Source organism: Vigna angularis, chromosome 3 (assembly GCF_016808095.1).
Source record: "Vigna angularis cultivar LongXiaoDou No.4 chromosome 3, ASM1680809v1, whole genome shotgun sequence".
NCBI classification, from domain to species: Eukaryota; Viridiplantae; Streptophyta; class Magnoliopsida; order Fabales; family Fabaceae; genus Vigna; species Vigna angularis.
The window spans coordinates 21,307,282-21,327,328 of record NC_068972.1 but is presented as its reverse complement, the minus strand read 5'-3'; the positions used below and the strand labels follow the sequence as shown (position 1 = coordinate 21,327,328).

The 20,047-nt window shown below is 36.9% G+C and overlaps 1 protein-coding gene across 2 annotated transcripts; it reads left to right on the top strand.

Moving 5' to 3' along the window:
* Positions 1–623: 623 nt before the first annotated feature.
* On the top strand, positions 624–19,654 carry LOC108325465 (protein SPIRRIG). Of its 2 annotated transcripts, XM_017558543.2 has the most exons (19): positions 624–1,335; positions 2,485–2,554; positions 2,660–2,745; positions 3,682–3,817; positions 3,901–3,957; positions 4,221–4,400; positions 4,653–4,844; positions 4,979–5,044; positions 6,280–6,394; positions 6,548–7,716; positions 7,911–8,610; positions 8,682–8,784; positions 8,880–9,991; positions 10,116–11,766; positions 11,928–14,981; positions 15,703–16,011; positions 16,388–16,694; positions 16,798–16,944; positions 17,828–19,654. In XM_017558543.2, exons 1-19 carry the CDS (start codon positions 1,178–1,180, stop codon positions 19,004–19,006), a joined length of 10,791 nt encoding a protein of 3,596 aa, XP_017414032.1. In that variant the 5' UTR covers positions 624–1,177; the 3' UTR covers positions 19,007–19,654. The 2 variants fall into 2 exon arrangements, with proteins under 2 accessions (XP_017414032.1, XP_052731477.1); XM_052875517.1 differs by lacking the exons at positions 624–1,335; positions 2,485–2,554; positions 3,682–3,817.
* The last annotated feature ends 393 nt before the right edge of the window (positions 19,655–20,047 follow it).

The following is a 20,047-nucleotide window of genomic DNA, read 5'->3' as shown; positions in this document are numbered from 1 at the left end:
TAATTTGATCTAAAATTCCTTAGAAAAAGGATTAAATTTTGTCTGACCAGCATTGAAAGTTTAAATATATACAATACCTTTCATAAATGAATAAATAAATAACGAAACTATAACGTGTTAAAGAACTTAAATTTCGTGGTACATTCAAATGGCACATATAATGTAAGACTGTTAGATTGGGTTGGTAAGGTGAAAAAGTAAAAATGAAATTGAGCAACAACTCTATTGCCATTTCTCCAACGCTAAGAAACCTAGGCTTTGTCATTAAGAAATGAAAAAAATATTATTATATATGTTAATTAAACACCCAAATAAAATGAAAAAATTAATTGAAATAATAAATAAATTATTTAATCACATGTAGCAAACAAATGTGAAATGAAAAGAAGATAACAGTGAAATTGAATTGAAGGGTGTTAAGCATAGCAGAGCGGAGGAAAAAGAATAAAAGAGAGTGGGAGGGACGAGGGTTTCACGTATTGGCCTTCAATCACGGGATTCCACGTGGGCTCTTCCTATTCGTGGACCCCACACTGACGCTGACGTGGCGCAGGTGTGTGCGCGAAACTCAAAACTCAATAGATAGACTTCATAATATATTAGCAATTAGCAATAGAAAGAGGAAGAGAGAGAAACTTGATTTGTTGATGCAACGCGGTGCGAGTGGCCGTCCGAAAGATTTCCAAAATTTTCATTTTTTTAAAAATTTTTGTAATATTTCTGTTTTGAAGAAACTTAGTAACTGGCATTTATTTTTCTTTCTCCTCCAAAACAACACTACTCATATTTTGTTCATCTTTCGTTACCTCCCCTGCTTTCTAGGGCTGCGAACAACCCAAACATTTTCTGAAAAGTTAGAAAAAATAGATTGATAGAAGGGAGTTAAAAAAAAAATAAAAAAAAAAATTGGAAAAGGAAAGGAGGAGAAGAACTGAATTCACAAATCGGAAAGCAGAACCTGGGAATCACAATCTGGTAGATCTTGCTGCCATTTTTGATCGGCAGGGAGGGAGCGCATTTGCTGCTGCTGGAATCGCAGATTGTTTGGTTTGGGTGATTGGTTTGAATGGTGTTTTGTTTTTTCCCTTTTCGGAGGGAAATAGGTAGTTGGTGGATCTGGTGAATGGTCATCGGATGATAGAGGTGTTTATATGTTTCAAGGATCCAAAGGGAAACGATGAAATGGGTAACATTGCTTAAGGACTTCAAAGAGAAGGTTGGCCTCACTCAATCGCCATCCTCTGCTGCTCCTTCTGCTTCTCCTCCCTCCTCTTCTTCTTCCCGCGACAACAATGTCTTTTCAGCTTTGCAATCCTCTTCTTCGTCCCCTACCAGGTCCTTATATTCATATATATATATATATATACATATTATTTATTTTTAATTTTCTCTTTTGGGTTTATGCTGCTCTTAGTTATGTGGTGAAGTTTGAACAATGAAAAATTGTTGTTCGAGTTGGATGATTTGAGTGTTGCATTGACTTTGATTTGCTCGTGAACAGAGATTAAAAGATACAATAGAAGGTAGAGAGAGGTGGTTGTAGTTTGTGTCTTTTCAACTGTGGAAGGATGGAATAGATTATGGTTAACGCGCAGCTTAGAGTTAGGTGCAGTTGTAAGATCCTATTACTTTCTGTTTGCTGCAGTTGTACTGTTTATGTGAGTTGTCGATGCTAAGTTGTAAGGAGCTAAGGATTGTTCTGAGGTCAGTTTTCGGTATATGAAAGGGACAGTGCTGGGCAGGAAAGAGCTTGGTTCTTGAAGTATGGTGCTCAAAATTGTGTGTTTTCCGTATCTTGTTAATTTCCTTGTAGAATTTGCAGTGGATTCACATGTGATAGTTGTATTTTTGTTGCACATGGATTGCCGTTTTTTATGATAAGTTTTAACTTGTCCGCACGGTTACTAAATCTATTTCCCTTTTTGGGAGTCTGCAACTAGCTCCATTTTGTTGACTTTTTTTCACTACTAACGTTCCAGTTTTGTACTGGTGAATGTGGTTTATTCGTTAGTTATTGGAGCTTAACTGCTTGATAGGTCATTTCAGCATCATGGGTACCTTAATTACGAAATGGGAGTATGAATTTTTGGGCGTGTTTGCTTTTCTGCTTATTTAGCCATTTGCGGCTGCAAAACATTCATGTTTATTGATTGCAAGACTGAAGACTAGCTAATTGTTTAAATGATGAAAACATGTCAGTTCTTAGTTTCACACATTCATTGAGGATGTTAGTTGATGCATGATTTTGTTGCCACATTGCAGCATTGACATATTTCAGCACATTTCCTGCATTAGATTATATCATGATTTGGTGAATTAGTGTATTAGTTGTACTGTATATTAAAATACCTTTATTTAATGCACCAAATTTCAAATTCTGTGTTTCATGATTGGTTAGAATGAGTTTCATGGATTTCTTTTTATTATGACACACTCTCATTAAGATGTTAGACGATATTTTGACCTTTTATATCTTTAAATCAGGGACAAACATGAACTGGAATTGGACTTCAAGAGATTCTGGGAAGAGTTTCGATCGTCCAGCTCTGAGAAGGTTTTTGTCATTGCTTATTTTGTTTGACAGTCTCATGCAAATTTCGCATGTTGTAGTTGATGATGATAAATCAGTAGTTGATTTTGTTTTCACATTTCCTTGCAGGAAAAAGAAGCGGCCTTGAATTTCAGCATAGATGCCTTTTGTAGATTAGTGAAGCAGCATGCTAATGTAGCTCAGTTAGTTACAATGTAATGAAATTTTTCCTTAGGCTTTATTGCACTGCTACCCATACCGTAATCTATATGAGCATCATCGTTTTGATTAGGTGGTAGTAGGAAATGTTTTGTCCTCAAGGAAGAGTTATTGGATTTGTAGAATGATGAGCCTAAACCTACTTTGCATTGTCAGTTAGAAGTTGCAACATTCTTTTGCATGTATTTGCTTTGGTTGTTTATGGTGCAGTAGCGCTACTCATGTGCTTAGCTATTTATTATGATCTAGTGCTTTGGAATGAATAGTCATTGATGAGGGCGAAAAGAGTGATATTTAAGTTTTTTGTAACTTAAGTGGGCTTAAATTGGAAGTATTCTGGGTGATCAAGTGAACTTTAAATATCTAGTTGATGCACCTTGTGGTTCAGACGACTACAAGCTATTTTAAAACTATGGATGTTGTTTTTCAGTTGAAGGTGAAAACTTGTCTCATTCTGTTACCAACCAGCAAATTAGGAATAAGAAAGAAAAGAAAGATTTTATATATTGTAGGGTTAAAAGAAAGAGGAATAGAAGGGCAATCTCTCCTCTAAGGGTTTTCCCTTCACTAAGAGCTAATGCTCTATTTACAAATGATACAAACAAGCATTAATCCTTTCTCCTTACATCCTCTTATTTTTTTAACTCATTAGCCCCTTAACTAACTAATCAATATCCTAACTGTTTTAACAAATTGCCCTTTCCCACAGTCTTAACAACTTCTGCCATGAATATATGTCTGGATACCATTGTCATTAAATGAACTTGGGAGTTGGTTTATATCTTTACCATTTTCATTCTGAAGATTTTGAAAAATATAGATTGCATCTTCTTGGTTAGATATACATGCTATTCTTAAAAATGTTAAAATGTATTATTCATCTTGGTGATTGGAGTTTATTAACTGGCTTTTGTAATGTTAATGGTAAACAGGTTAGTTGAAACCCATATATTCTCATTTGTTGTGGGAAGAGCATTTGTGACAGATATAGAGAAGTTAAAAATCAGCAGTAAAACAAGATCTTTGAGTGCTGTTCAAGTTTTAAAGTTTTTCTCAGAAGTCACAAAGGTTTCTCTTAGTCATTTCTATATGTCTTTTTTGCATATTTTTTTATTTGCTTTTTATATTTACAGAGATTCTTTTCCATGCAGGATGGAATCAGTCCTGGGGCAAATTTATTAACTTCAGTGGAAATCCTTGTCTCTGGGGTATGCTTCTGAGAAAGTTTTTTTGCCAAGTCAGTTTTTATTAGGAGATATAGAATACATGTTATTTGTTTACAGAAAAATATGCAATTGTGTTTGGATGGAAATATTTGTGTAATTAATGCAGGTAATTGTGTTAGGATTGTTACTTAGTGTGGTAATCTGGTGGTTGGTGTTACTGCGACTCATTGTGTTTGTGTAACCATATGTACCTAAATTTTCTTGAGCTTTAAGCAGAAGTTTTTATGTATATGCTTTTTTTGTAGCCCATTGACAAGCAATCTCTACTTGACTCTGGAATATTTTGCTGTCTCATTCAAGCTCTGAATGCCCTTCTTGATCCTGATGCAACCATTCAAAGGTCAAATAGTGCTATTGATCATGAAGAAAACCTCATGTTACAAAATGATTATGATGGTGAAGTTGGGAAAAACCGCCGGCTTGAGGTTCTGTTCTATGCGTGATCTACTTGCGTTGAATATGCATTTTTATTTCTTACACATGATTGTAGGCAAACCATTTATTTTTAAAGAGTTCACCTTATTTAGTCTAGTTGTGGTTTTGTAAACTCTATATTTCCTTAGCCTGAGAGCATAAACCATAAAAAATAACTTGGTGATGAGTAACTAGTTGGGATATTGTAAAATCACTTTTGTGCATTTTCTTAGTTTGCATTTTAAACTATTTTTCTTATGCAGGTGGAAGGAAGTGTAGTGCATATCATGAAAGCTCTAGCAAGCCATCCATCAGCAGCACAGAGTTTGATAGAGGATGATTCACTTCAGCTTCTTTTTCAAATGGTTGCCAAGAGATCTCTGATTGTTTTCTCTCGTTATAAGGAAGGACTTGTTCCATTGCACAGCATACAACTTCATCGACATGCTATGCAGGTAAACTGCAGCACATTTGTCTGCAGTCAAATTAGTATTGGAATTGATGTAAATATTTCATATGATGAATATTTTGAACCGATAATGTTATTCTGATGGTTGAATATTGAATACTTATGTTTTTGCAATTCTAGATACTTAGTCTTCTTTTGGTAAATGACTATGGAAGCACGGCTAAGTACATCCGCAAGCATCATTTGGTATGTCATCTATCTTCCATAACTACACACTTTTTATGTCAAAGAAGTTGTCTCAGAACTGATATTGTATTTCTTGTTTATATATTATTACCATGCAGTTTTTGTTCATTTTTAGCACTTTGATGGCATATGTCAATGTTCAACAACATCTGTGGGGTAGTTTGCAATGATACATCATTATGTTATGTTTCCAAGAGTAGAAGCTTAAATTATTTATTATTACTATTATTATTGTTGTTGTTGTTGTTGTTATTTTGCTTTTAGTAATTGGTGAAGGGGAGGGTTGGTGTTAGTTTTAAGATTTCTTGTGCAAAAGGATCTCCTTTTGGTCTCTTGCAATCTCATGTAAATGAGGAGCAAACTGGTTTGCTATGCTATCAGATGTTCTACACTTTACAAAACATTATATCACATGATCCGTTGTACTAATTACATAATTGCAAAATATGTTGCGGGTTTGAGAAAAATGTGTTTTGTAGTAGAAATTCAGATTTGTTATCATTTGCAAAAAAATCTGTAAGGTCATGTCAGGCTCCTCCTTGCAGCGCTTAAGGGATGGACGTTGAAAAAAGTTATAGACATGAGGCAGGGGTTCTAACACTTTAGCATGGGGGAGAAATTATGAACAAATTTAAGTAGTTGGATTTATAATAACAGTCAACACTGTTCTTGAATGGTTGATTTGGTTTCTTGTTCAGTTTGATTATTCATAGAAAATGGACAAGGGCATCGGTCTACTTACATTGACTTAGTTCTGCATTTGATGTGAAATATGTAACTGACCAGGTTAGAACTTGTAGAAACATATCTTCAGCAATCAACTACCTAATTCTAGGTATTTCTACACAAATCTATCAATCTTAACATAATAATCATAACGTCAAAACATTAATACTGGATTTTTCTTCATTCAAACAAAATACGGTTCTGAAAGTTGTCATATAGTTCATGAATTTGTTGTATTGAACCAATAGTTCTGGTGTGCTAAAGTCTCATCTTAGTAACCTAAATAAAATTATTAAAAAATCATGTCTGAATGTTTTAAATTTTAAAGTTTGTGGCCCCTGACTCTGTTGGATGATGCTTTAACTCACTTATCAATTATGAAGTTAGTGCATGTGGCTTTGGTGCAGTTTCATTTTTGTAGAATATTGCACTAATGTTGATCCATATTGTTCATAGGATTCATTATATGTTTTTGTAATTAATCCTGTGATTATTTTTCCTCCATGCAGATAAAAGTTCTTTTATTGGCTGTGAAAGATTTTGATCCTGATTGTGGAGATGCTGCATATACAGTAGGCATTGTTGATTTGTTACTCAAGTGTGTAGAGTTGTCGTATAGAGCTGGTAATTTTTAATTTTATCAGAAGAGCAGTGGATAATGTTCTTATACGCATAACAATATCATTGGCTAAAATGTGGTTAAAGATATTTTTTTACAGTTATTTTTTAAAGCATGCCAATGTTGTGTAGTTCTGATTTGTTATATGGGTTCTGCAGAGGCTGCTAATGTCAGACTTCGAGAGGATATACATAATGCCCATGGATATCAATTCCTAGTTCAATTTGCACTAACTCTGTCCAACATGACAAAGAATCAGGGATTTCAATCTGCTCATTCAGATACATTTGATGAGCAAAATATTGCTTCAGATGAATCCCAAAATAGCAGAGAAAAAAATTCCAATGAACAAGAACAGTCTTCCAGTGAATATCTTTCGCCCACATTGTCTAGGTTGCTAGATGTCCTTGTTTGTCTAGCTCAAACCGGACCAAATGAGTCTCCACGTGCTAATGTAGGCAAGGGTTCTAAATCTACTCAGAACAGGGATGGTGGTCACAGCAAAAGTCGTACCTTGTCTTCTGATTGGCTTGGTGATGAACTTTGGGAGAAGGAAAATGATAAAATTAAAGACCTTGAAGCAGTACAGATGTTACAGGATATTCTCCTCAAAGCTAATAGCTGGAAGTTGCAGGCTGAAGTATTAAATAGACTTTTTAAATTATTTTCAGGCCACATAGAGAACTATAGCTTGTGTCAGCAATTACGAACTGTTCCACTTTTAATCCTAAATATGGCCGGTTTTCCTTCTCATTTGCAAGAGATAATCTTGAAAATTCTGGAGTATGCTGTGACTGTAGTAAATTGTGTTCCTGAGCAAGAGCTACTTTCACTTTGCTGTTTGTTGCAGCAACCAATAACCTCAGAGCTGAAGCAGACAATTCTTTCTTTCTTTGTAAAACTCTTGTCTTTTGACCAACAATACAAGAAAGTTTTGCGAGAAGTTGGTGTTTTGGAAGTTATGCTAGATGATCTGAAGCAACACAGGATTTTGGCTCCTGATCAACAGACTGTTAACTCAAGGCAGTTGGAGAGGAAAAATAGCTCAAACAATTTCCAGAAACATATGGACAATAAGGATGGTATTATTACCTCACCCAAGCTTATGGAATCTGGTTCTGGCAAGTTTCCTATTTTTGATGTAGAGGATACAATTGCTATTGCCTGGGACTGTATGGTGTCTTTATTGAAGAAAGCAGAGGCTAATCAAGCTTCATTCCGCTCATCTGGTGGTGTGACTGTGATATTACCTTTTCTGGTGTCTGAGGTACATCGTTCAGGAGTCCTTAGGATATTGTCATGTCTTATAATTGAAGATACCTCTCAGGTTTGTTCATGTTCTCTAAAATAAATTCTATTCTCTATATTTGGAGTGGACTTTGCAGTTATTTGCTCATAATAAGTGTTGCTAATCACAAAACAGTAATTCTTTAATGTGTGCGGATGCATCCTACCTACAAAATTACTTAGGTGTTGTTTCACTTTAAATCATCATGATGACTTGATTGTAACTTTTGCCAGGCTCATCCTGATGAATTAGGCACGTTGATTGAAATTTTGAAAAGTGGAATGGTTAACAGTGCTTCAGGATCCCAATACCAGCTTTCCCTTGATGCAAAGTGTGACACTATGGGAGCACTATGGCGGATCCTGGGAGTTAATAATTCTGCTCAGAAGGTTTTTGGTGATGCCACTGGTTTTTCCCTTTTACTCACAACTCTACATGGGTTCCAAAGTGATGGAGGGGACTCAGATCAATCTTCATTGAATGTTTACATTAAGGTGTTTACGTATTTGTTGCGTGTTGTAACTGCTGGAGTATCTGACAATGCTGTTAATAGAATGAAGTTGCACACAATTCTATCATCACAAACTTTCTTTGATCTTCTTAGTGAGTCTGGCTTATTGTGCGTGGAGCATGAAAAACAAGTCATCCAGTTGATGTTGGAACTTGCCCTTGAAATTGTTATTCCTCCTTTCTTAGCATCAGAGGGTTTAACAAAATCAAATGCAATTGAGAATGAGTCGTCTCATAATCTTTTATTGACTCCATCAGGCCCAATTAATCCTGAAAAAGAGCGGGTTTACAATGCTAGTGCTGTTAAGGTTCTGATTCGTTCATTATTGTTGCTTACTCCTATGGTGCAGTTAAAACTCTTAGACCTGATTGAAAAGTTAGCCCGTGCTGGTCCCTTTAATCAGGAAAGCCTCACGTCTACAGGTGTGTACTATATTGTTTGTTGTTATTTGTTATTCTTTAACGCTCACTTGATTTTTTTATGTTATATTTAGGCTGTGTGGAACTTTTGCTGGACACAATCCAACCTTTTCTTTCGGGTTCGTCTTCTTTACTCACTTATGCGTTGAAAATTGTGGAAGTCCTTGGTTCTTACAGGTATGGAGAATATCCTTACTGCCGTTGTTCTAAAATTATTCGTTTTAATCTACTATTGTACTTATATTTGAATAAAAATATGTTTTGTTGATTAGGCTATCTGCATCTGAACTTCGAATGCTCATTAGATATGTTCTGCAAATGAGGATGAAAAATTCAGGTCATATAATTGTTGAAATGATGGAAAAGTTAATTCTTATGGAAGACACGGCCTCAGAAAATATTTCTCTGGCACCATTTGTGGAGATGGATATGAGCAAGATTGGGCATGCTGCCATTCATGTTTCCTTGGGTGAAAGATCATGGCCTCCAGCTGCTGGTTATTCATTTGTTTGTTGGTTCCAGTTTCGTAATTTTTTAAAATCACAATCAAAAGACACTGACGTTTCAAAATTTGCATCTTCCAAGAAGCGCTCTGGTTCAAGTGGATTGCATGAGCGACATATCTTAAGGATTTTTTCTGTTGGTGCTACTAACAGTGATACTGCAACGTATGCAGAATTATATCTCCAGGAGGATGGTGTTCTTACCCTTGCAACCAGCAACTCTTCTTTCTTATCATTTTCTGGTTTGGAACTTGAAGAGGGAAGGTGGCATCACCTTGCAGTCATTCACAGCAAACCCAATGCTCTTGCTGGGCTGTTCCAAGCTAGTTTTGCATATGTTTATCTGAATGGAAAGTTAAGACACACTGGGAAATTAGGATATTCACCATGTCCACCTGGTAAACAATTGCAGGTTACTATTGGGACATCAGTTGGAAATGCTAGAGTCAGTGACTTGGCATGGAAACTGCGCTCTTGCTATCTTTTTGAGGAAGTGCTTACCCCAGGATGTATTTGTTTTATGTACATACTTGGTAGAGGATACAGGGGACTATTCCAGGACACAGATCTTCTACAATTTGTACCTAACCAGGCCTGTGGTGGTGGTAGTATGGCCATATTAGATTCTTTAGATGCTGATTTGACTTTGGCTGCTAATGGTCAGAGACTGGATTCTACAAGCAAGCAGGGAGACTTAAAAGCAGATGGAAGTGGAATTGTCTGGGATTTGGAGAGACTTGGAAATCTTTCTTTACAGCTTTCTGGAAAGAAACTTATTTTTGCATTTGATGGAACTACCACGGAATTCATTCGTTCATCCGGTAGCTTTTCAATGCTTAATCTGGTAGATCCCATGTCTGCTGCTGCCTCTCCAATTGGAGGTGTGTAACTAAATTTAGAAAAGTTAGACATTATGTTTCTTTCTCTTATTTGATTTTTATGTTTCTTTCTCTTATTTGATTTGTTTCTTCAATATCAGTTTTATTTTAATTTTGGAGATTGCAGGTATTCCACGTTTTGGACGTCTTGGTGGAGATATTTATATCTGTAAGCAAGGTGTGATTGGAGAGACAATCAGCCCTATTGGTGGGATGGAACTTGTTCTTGCTCTTGTTGAAGCAGCAGAAACTAGGGATATGCTGCATATGGCTCTAACTCTCCTTGCATGTGCACTTCATCAAAATCCTCAGAATCTTAAGGACATGCAAACTTATAGGGGATACCATCTACTTGCCCTTTTTCTGCGTCGTAAAATGACATTATTTGACATGCAATCTCTTGATATCTTCTTTCAAATTGCTGCATGTGAAGCTTCTTTTTCTGAACCAAAAAAGTTGGAGACTATTCAGACTATTCTGTCTCCTGCTTCATCGCTGCTGGAAACTGGTCTTGAGGATAATTTTTTGTCAAAGTTTCCAGATGAGAATTCTTCAGTTGGATCTCCTGGGGACATGGATGATTTTTCTGCACAAAAAGATTCATTTAGTCACATTTCAGAGCTGGAAAATACTGATGTTGCTGCTGAAACTTCAAATTGCATTGTCTTATCAAATGCAGACATGGTTGAACATGTTTTATTGGATTGGACATTGTGGGTAACGGCCTCAATTTCAATCCAAATTGCATTACTTGGATTTCTTGAAAATTTAGTGTCCATGCATTGGTACAGAAATCACAATCTTACAATTTTGAGGCGAATTAACCTTGTTCAGCATTTACTAGTGACGTTGCAAAGGGGTGATGTTGAAGTTCCCGTCCTTGAAAAGTTGGTCGTACTGCTTGGGGTCATTTTGGAGGATGGCTTTCTATCTTCTGAGCTTGAAAATGTGGTTAGATTTGTGATTATGACATTTGATCCCCCAGGGTTGGTTCCACAGCGTCCAATTATGAGAGAATCAATGGGTAAACATGTAATTGTCAGAAATATGTTACTAGAGATGTTTATTGATCTACAAGTCACTATTAGATCAGAAGAGTTGCTTGAGCTGTGGCATAAACTTGTTTCCTCTAAGTTAATTACGTATTTTCTTGATGAAGCAGTTCATCCCACTAGTATGAGATGGGTCATGACTCTACTTGGTGTGTGTCTTACTTCCTCTCCAACATTTGCAATTAAATTTCGCACAGGTGGAGGTTATCAAGGTTTAGTTCGGGTGCTTCCCAGTTTCTATGATTCCCCAGACATCTACTATATTCTATTTTGTTTGATATTTGGCAAGCCAGTTTACCCAAGGTTACCAGAGGTCCGAATGCTGGACTTTCATGCCCTTATGCCAAATGATGGAAGTTTAACAGAACTGAAGTTTGTAGAGTTGTTGGATTCTGTAATTGCCATGGCAAAAACAACTTTTGATAGAGTAAGCATGCAAGCCATGCTTGCCCACCAAACTGGTAATCTTTCCCAGGTTGGTGCAAGCCTTGTGGCTGAACTTGTGGATGGAAATTCAGACATGGCTGGTGAGCTTCAGGGGGAAGCTCTGATGCACAAGACATATGCTGCTCGCCTTATGGGTGGGGAGGCATCAGCCCCTGCTGCTGCAACTGCTGTTCTAAGATTTATGGTTGATCTGGCTAAAATGTGTCCCCCTTTTACTGCTGTTTGTAGACGTGCAGAATTTCTTGAAAACTGCATAGATCTATATTTTTCTTGTGTGAGGTTTGTTATGAGATGACCACTATATCTTTTATTTTCATGGCATTTATTTGTATTCTCTAATTTTTTTGTTTCCTCTTTAATCACATGTTGACTACTTAATCTGATGATCATCTTAATTGAATTGAGTCCTTGTTATTGAACTAAACCTTTTGCTTTTGCAGGGCTGCACATGCTGTTAAAATGGCCAAAGAACTCTCGGCAGTGACAGAAGAGAAAACCTTAAATGACTGTGATGATACATGCAGTTCCCAAAATACATTTTCTAGCTTGCCTCTGGATCAAGACCAGTCTATCAAAACCTCCATCAGTGTTGGAAGTTTTCCTCGAGGACAGGTAAGTTCGAGTTCTGATGATATGACTGCACCACCAAACTCTATGGCTGGTGAGAAATCACCTAATAATATTACTGTCTCTGAGCTGGAGCCAAATAAATCTGTCCGTGAAGACATACAAACTGCTCAGAGCTTGGATGGTGACAATGCTGATCAAGGCTCTGTTGCTTCCAGTTCCCATGAATTCAGCTTTCACAGCATCAAAGGAAATTTGGACATACTCCAACCACCAGATTCCCAGAGTTCGGTCTCCTTTGCTGCGCTGGACTCTCCTGTATTTTCGGAAAAGTCCAGTTCAAAAGTTCCCCATACGCCTGCTTCAGCACCAGTTGTTGCATTGGCATCTTGGCTGGGAAGTGGAAGCCATAATGAAGCTAAGTCTCCCTTGACTGCCACTCCTTCTTTTGACTCTGCCATGTCTGCTACAGAGTTTGATTTATCTCCAAGTCAAAAGTCTAGTTCTCAAGGGACATCTTCTGTGAATGCTCACTTTGTTATTACCTCAAAGCTGCTTTTGGACACAGACGATTCTGGATATGGCGGTGGTCCATGTTCTGCTGGGGCTACTGCTGTGTTGGATTTCATTGCAGAAGTTCTTTCTGATTTTGTGACTGAACAGATCAAAGCATCACAGCTCATAGAGAGCATCCTGGAAAGTGTTCATCTACATGTTGATGGTGAGTCTGTGTTAGTTTTCCAAGGTCTATGCCTTAGTAGGTTTATGAACTTCCTTGAAAGGAGACTGTTACGTGATGATGAAGAAGATGAGAAAAAATTGGATAAAATTCGCTGGTCCTCAAATTTGGATGCTTTGTGCTCGATGATTGTGGACCGGGTATACATGGGTGCTTTCCCTCAGCCTTCAGCAGTAATGAAAACTCTTGAGTTCTTATTATCAATGCTGCAATTGGCAAACAAAGATGGTAGAATTGAAGAAGCTGCTCCTAGTGGAAAGAGGCTCTTATCAATATCAAGAGGAAGTAAGCAATTAGAGGCTTATATCCAATCAATTCTTAAGAACACTAATAGAATGATATTATATTGTTTTCTCCCGTCATTCTTAGTCAATATAGGGGAAGATGATCTTCTTCTGCGGTTGGGTTTGCTTAATGAACCAAGAAAGAGAGTGTCCTCTATTTCTCAAGATGAATCAGGAATTGACATTAGTACAGTCTTACAATTATTGGTTGCTCATAGAAGAATTATATTCTGTCCCAGCAACACTGATACAGATCTTAATTGCTGTCTATGTGTGAATCTGATATCTCTTCTCCGTGATAGAAGACAAATTGTACAAAATATTTCCATTGATGTGTTCAAGTATCTTCTGGTACATAGGAGAGCCGCTTTAGAAGACTTGCTTGTTTCTAGACCTAATCAAGGGCAGCAACTTGATGTGCTCCATGGTGGTTTTGATAAATTATTGACTAGAAGTTTATCTGAGTTTTTTGAGTGGTATCAAAACGTTGAACAAGTTGTTAATAAGGTATTGGAGCAGTGTGCTGGAATTATGTGGGTGCAGTATATTGCAGGATCGGCAAAGTTTCCAGGAGTTAGAATCAAAGGCATGGAAGGACGTCGTAAGAAAGAAATGGCAAGGAAATCTCGAGAAGCTGCAAAATTGGATTTAAGGCACTGGGAGCAGGTAAATGAGAGAAGATATGCACTGGATTTAGTTCGTGATGCAATGTCCACTGAGTTGAGAGTTGTTAGGCAAGATAAGTATGGATGGATTCTACATGCAGAGAGTGAGTGGCAATGCCATCTACAGCAACTTGTGCATGAACGTGGGATTTTCCCATTAAGTAAATCTTTTTTCACAGAAGAGCCAGAATGGCAGCTTTGTCCCATTGAAGGTCCATACCGAATGAGGAAAAAACTTGAATGCTGCAAACTGAAAATTGATACCATACAGAATATTCTTGAGGGACAGTTTGAGTTAGAGAAAGCAGAATTTTCTAGAGGAAAAATTGAAAATGGTCCTGATGCATCAGACTCAAAACCTTATTTTCAACTTTTGACTGATGATAGCAAGCAGAATGGTTCTGACAGTGAGCAGTTTGATGAACCTTTCTTTGATAAGTTGGGTAGTGTCAAAGATGGTGTTTATGATAAGAATGAGTGGAATGATGACAAGGCAAGCAGCATGAATGAAGCAAGCCTCCATTCTGCACTTGAGCATGGTGCTAAGTCTAGTGCAATATCTTTCCCAATAGAAGAAAGCACACACGGAAGATCTGAGATGGGTTCTCCAAGGCAATCCTCTTCAATGAGAATTGATGATGTTAAGATTGTCGATGATAGATCTGATAAAGAACTGCACGACAATGGTGAATACTTGATCAGACCTTTTCTGGAACCATTTGAGAAAATCCGATTTAAATACAACTGTGAACGGGTTATGGGTCTTGACAAACATGATGGCATTTTCCTGATAGGTGAATTCTGTTTGTATGTGATTGAAAACTTTTATATTGATGATTCTGGTTGCTTTTGTGAGAAGGAATGTGAAGATGAGCTCTCAGTTATTGATCAGGCTTTGGGTGTCAAGAAAGACTTTACTGGCAGTGTGGATTTTCAATCCAAATCAACTTTGTCATGGAACACACCAGTTAAATCATTGGTTGGGGGAAGAGCATGGGCGTATAGTGGTGGTGCATGGGGTAAGGAGAAAGTACATACCAGTGGAAACTTACCTCATCCTTGGCGCATGTGGAAGTTTGACAGTGTTCATGAGATTTTGAAACGTGATTACCAACTTCGTCCTGTTGCTATTGAAATATTTAGTATGGATGGATGTAATGATCTCTTGGTCTTCCACAAAAAAGAGAGAGAAGAAGTTTTTAAAAATCTAGTTGCCTTAAATCTTCCTCGGAATAGCATGTAAGATTATGTCCTTGGCTTTAATAATTTGCTTGGTATTGGATTTTTTGTAGTTATATGTTTTTTCATAACGTATTAGCAATTGCAAGCAGCGTATCTTTGGAAATTTAGTTTTTTTTTTTTTTTTTATATTAGTTTTTTTGCTACAATATTGATGAGTTGTAGCATAAGAAAAACCAAGGATTTAAAATATGTACCTTCATTCTGGTGCTTTTTTTTAAGTTGTCTAATACTCTCTGTCCATAATTATAAGACATTGTTTTGAAATTTCCTGATCCCCTTTTTATAAGACCCTTCTAGAATTGCCCATTGCATTATTTATTTTTTGACCAAAATACCCTTGGTTATTTTAGTTAATAAATATAAATGTTATGATTTGTTTCTTTCTCAAAGATTTGAGAATATTGAAAATTTCAGTTTTAAAACATCAAACTCCACTACTATCACTATCTCTATCTACATGGATTAATTTTTTAAGGGTAGTTTGGAAAAATATCGTAATTAAAGATAAATTTATTGTTATTAAATTAGCCAACTTTCTTAACAAGTGTGGAGTAGTTATCAATGCCTTATATCTAGAGACGGAAGGAGTATTGAACCATATATTTTAGCTTTGCTTTTGTTTTCTAATTTGGTCCTCATAGTACATTTTTAGGTGTGTGGGTGCATGTCTTAGCCTGTTTCATGTTTTTTAATGTAATTTGTCTGCTTTATTTATCAGGTTGGACACAACTATTTCAGGATCATCAAAACAAGAAAGCAACGAGGGTGGCCGTCTTTTCAAGATAATGGCAAAATCATTTTCTAAAAGGTGGCAAAATGGTGAAATAAGTAATTTTCAGTACCTCATGCATCTAAACACCTTGGCAGGACGTGGATATAGTGATCTTACCCAATATCCAGTTTTTCCGTGGGTACTTGCAGATTATGAAAGTGAAAATCTTGATTTGTCCAATCCGAAAACATTTCGCAGGCTTGATAAACCAATGGGTTGCCAGACACCTGAAGGTGAAGATGAGTTCAGAAAAAGGTTGGTCTCTTTCAATGTTCTATGATTTTGTCGTATGTGCAATTTTTCTTTGATTATATATGTTGTATTGTAGTCATCCATTGCCTGGGGATTTTTGCTAAATATTTTATGGGATTTCAAGAGCACGCAGACAAATTTATAACATTAAAAAAGAACTAGAAATATTGGGCTTATGCTAGAACTATAATACCAGGAAGGATATGCAAGACATTATTTGTATTTGCAAGAAAATTGTTTATAGTTGATAGACTTACCCTAAAGTAAGATATTATAATAATAATTAAATTGTACAAAAATAATATTGACCATGGAACATGATCACAGAGGTCAGTTTTTTCTCCTTCTGATGCCCATTAGCTTCATCACTGTGTTTTAGATACGAAAGCTGGGATGATCCGGAGGTCCCGAAGTTTCACTATGGATCTCATTATTCTAGTGCTGGAATTGTCCTATTCTATCTTCTCCGCTTGCCACCATTTAGTACAGAGAATCAAAAACTTCAGGGTGGTCAGTTTGACCATGCTGATCGTCTTTTCAATAGCATAAGGGACACTTGGCTAAGTGCTGCTGGAAAGGGAAACACATCTGATGTGAAGGAATTAATTCCAGAATTTTTCTACATGCCCGAGTTCTTGGAGAATCGGTTCAATCTTGACTTGGGAGAGAAACAATCTGGCGAGAAGGTTATCCTATTGTGAATATATACTTTGCTATTTCTAAATTCTCCAAGAATAAAAAATGCAAGTGAACTGATTCGTAAATTTAATTATTATGGTGTTTTTTCAGGTTGGGGATGTTATCCTACCTCCGTGGGCCAAAGGTAGCACTCGAGAGTTCATCAGTAAGCATAGGGAAGCTCTTGAATCTGATTATGTCTCAGAAAATTTGCATCATTGGATGGACCTCATTTTTGGATATAAGCAAAGAGGGAAGGTGGGTGTCTTGCCTTTATTTTGCCGTATATATACTTGTACCTCTATGACTAATGTTTGTTCTTATAATTTTTAAATTGTGTTATTGCATTGTTAAAGGCTTAGTTCTAGAATCTAATGTCAGTTTCTTTAATTGTTCACATGTATTAAATTTCAGAGTTTAAGAGAATTTTCTCTGTGTGGTGAAAAATGAATTCTCTGCTCAAGTGTTTGAGTTACAATAGGTTTATATATTACTAAGGATATAGTCAATAGCTTCTAAAAGCTGTTATCAAACTCAGTCTAGGTTAGTTAGAGAAGTCAGCTGTGAAAGACCTTCTAAACTATCTGACTACTACTGTACAAGAAAAGTAATAAATGACAGTAAAACTATACTCCAATGACACGCATTCATGTATATGGGTGTGATCTGATAGTTGTAGATGCCCATTATGGACTCCCAAACGATGTCTTATATTTTGTTTCGTTATGAAATGTATGGGAAAACAATGCTTTTATTTCTAGCACTTCACTACTTTCTGTATAATTCCAAGTCGTATTTGCCTCCATTCTGTTGACTGTCTTAATGTGCTATATTAAATGGGGTTACCTTAATTAGTGGCATTTAATTTGTGCAATATTATGCATTTACACTTGATTTGATAACAAGGATTTTATTGTGATCACCAATGTTTTTATTACTTTTTAATAGATTACAATCCTTCTCCCAAAACTTTTGGAAATTTCATTATGTGCCTTTTGACGTAGATTTACAATGGTTAAACTGAGACCTGACATCTCTTGATGATTGCGTCAATAAAAATGTTCTCAACAAATGTGTTATAAAGACATACTCCTTCATTTTATCTTTTTTTTCATAATATAATTTGTTTTCACTATGGCAGGCTGCCGAGGAATCAGTTAATGTCTTCTATCATTATACATATGAAGGAAGTGTAGACATAGACTCTGTTACAGATCCCGCTATGAAAGCATCCATTTTAGCCCAAATTAATCATTTTGGGCAGACCCCTAAACAATTGTTCCTCAAGCCCCATGTGAAAAGACGTACAGACAGAAAGCTTCCGCCCCATCCCCTTAAACATTCCAGTCATCTTGCTGCACATGAGATTCGCAAAAGCTCTTCCCCTATCACCCAAATCGTCACTCTTCATGATAAAATTCTCATAGCTGGAACTAATAATCTGCTTAAACCAAGAACATATACCAAATATGTTGCCTGGGGTTTTCCTGATCGTAGCTTGAGATTTATGAGCTATGAACAAGATAAGCTTCTTTCAACACATGAAAATTTACATGGAGGTAATCAAATTCAGTGCGTTAGTGCTAGTCATGATGGTCAAATTCTGGTTACTGGTGCTGATGACGGACTGGTTAATGTATGGAGAGTGAGCAAGTTTGGGGCCCGTGCACTTCGACGCTTGAAGTTGGAGAAGGCACTTTGTGGTCACACAGCCAAAATTACATGCCTCCAAGTTAGCCAGCCTTACATGCTTATTGTGAGCGGGTCAGATGATTGCACAGTTATAATATGGGATCTCAGCTCCATGTCATTTGTACGACAGCTCCCAGAATTTCCAGCACCAGTTTCAGCAATTTTTGTGAATGACTTGACTGGAGAGATTGTCACAGCAGCTGGTATTCTTCTGGCTGTTTGGAGCATAAATGGGGATTGCCTCGCACTGATAAAAACTTCACAACTGCCATCTGATTCTATTCTCTCTGTGACAAGCAGTACATTTTCTGATTGGTTGGACACAAAGTGGTATGCTACAGGTCATCAGAGTGGAGCTGTCAAGGTGTGGCAGATGGTTCACTGCTCCAACCCGGATAGCTCCCTTAGCAAATCAGGTTTTGGAGGGGCGGGAGTGTTAAATCTTGGTGGAAAAGAACCGGAATACAAGTTGATTTTGCGCAAAGTACTAAAGTTCCATAAGCATCCTGTTACAGCCCTCCACCTTACGACTGACCTAAAACAGTTACTGAGCGGGGATTCAGGTGGTCATTTGCTTTCCTGGACGTTGCCTGAAGAGAGTCTACGAGGTTCATTAAATCGGGGGTGAAACTGGTAAATGGTGGTTCATTCTGCCGACTTCAGCTTTTGGCCAGCCTTTAATTGTTGAATCCTAACGTTGGCTTCTTAGTGGATCTCAATTGTGGAAAGATGGATCGTGTTCATAATTTGAGAGAATTGCAAAAGAATGCTGGCCAGATTGAAAGAGAGCTAACAAGGTTGTAAAAGGAAAGATAAGAACACAGGGTATAGAGAGCTAGAACATAATTCGTGTAAGAGTACAATGTACTTGGTGGGTGATGCATCTGTGAAGAAAGATGGATTGCAGGTGGAAGAGGAGAAAGCAAATGTTGCCCGCGGTCTTGTATTTTGGATGACTGGCGGAGAATATTTTTGATTTTGCCAGAGGGGTCTACGCTTTTTTCTTTTATGTAAATATGTGATTGTAGTGTGTAATTAAGTTGTATAGTAAATGGCTAGTCGAGAAATGAATTGTGATTGCAATTATGACCCAATTTGAGGGTATGATTGTGGGTTGAGTGCAATCTTTCTCAGGAATTCTTTTTCCATGATATCATTGGGGATTTCTTTTATTGAGCCCCTGAAAGAAAACGAGGAAACTAAGGTCATTGCCTTACATTTGTACATTTTTTTTTTCTGAATATTCCTCCCATTTAATTATTTGCTTGTTGACTCACTTTTCACCTTTGCAGCTTCATAGTTTGTAATCTAATGCTTTCGTAATCATAATTTCCAGAGCTACTTTCTCAATTTCTGCTCTGCTCTCAATCATGTTAATATGCATTGGATACACTGACACAGTAAAATAATACAGTAAATGTAAACAAAATTATATATTTTCATCTGATAACATTTGGTAGATACAACTATTATTTATCTTATCAGTACAACTTCTTGTACTGACATAAAAAATATAACTAGGGATTGTCTGATTTGCCAATACTTGATTTAAGAAAATATCACGTACATTAGTTTGTTTGGTGCTGATATTTCAATCACTACTTTGTAACTTGACTGGGTATGGGTTACTAATTTACCCATTCAACATCAATTGTTGGCTGTTGGTTCC

Excerpts from the sequence above, each read along its gene's own strand:
- LOC108325465 (XM_017558543.2), top strand. The coding sequence starts at position 1,178 with ATGAAATGGGTAACATTGCTTAAGGACTTCAAAGAGAAGGTTGGCCTC. Across the intron at positions 7,717-7,910 it reads TAATTGAAGATACCTCTCAG|GCTCATCCTGATGAATTAGG; the intron begins GTTTGTTCATGT and ends AACTTTTGCCAG. Across the intron at positions 16,695-16,797 it reads AGAAACAATCTGGCGAGAAG|GTTGGGGATGTTATCCTACC; the intron begins GTTATCCTATTG and ends GTGTTTTTTCAG.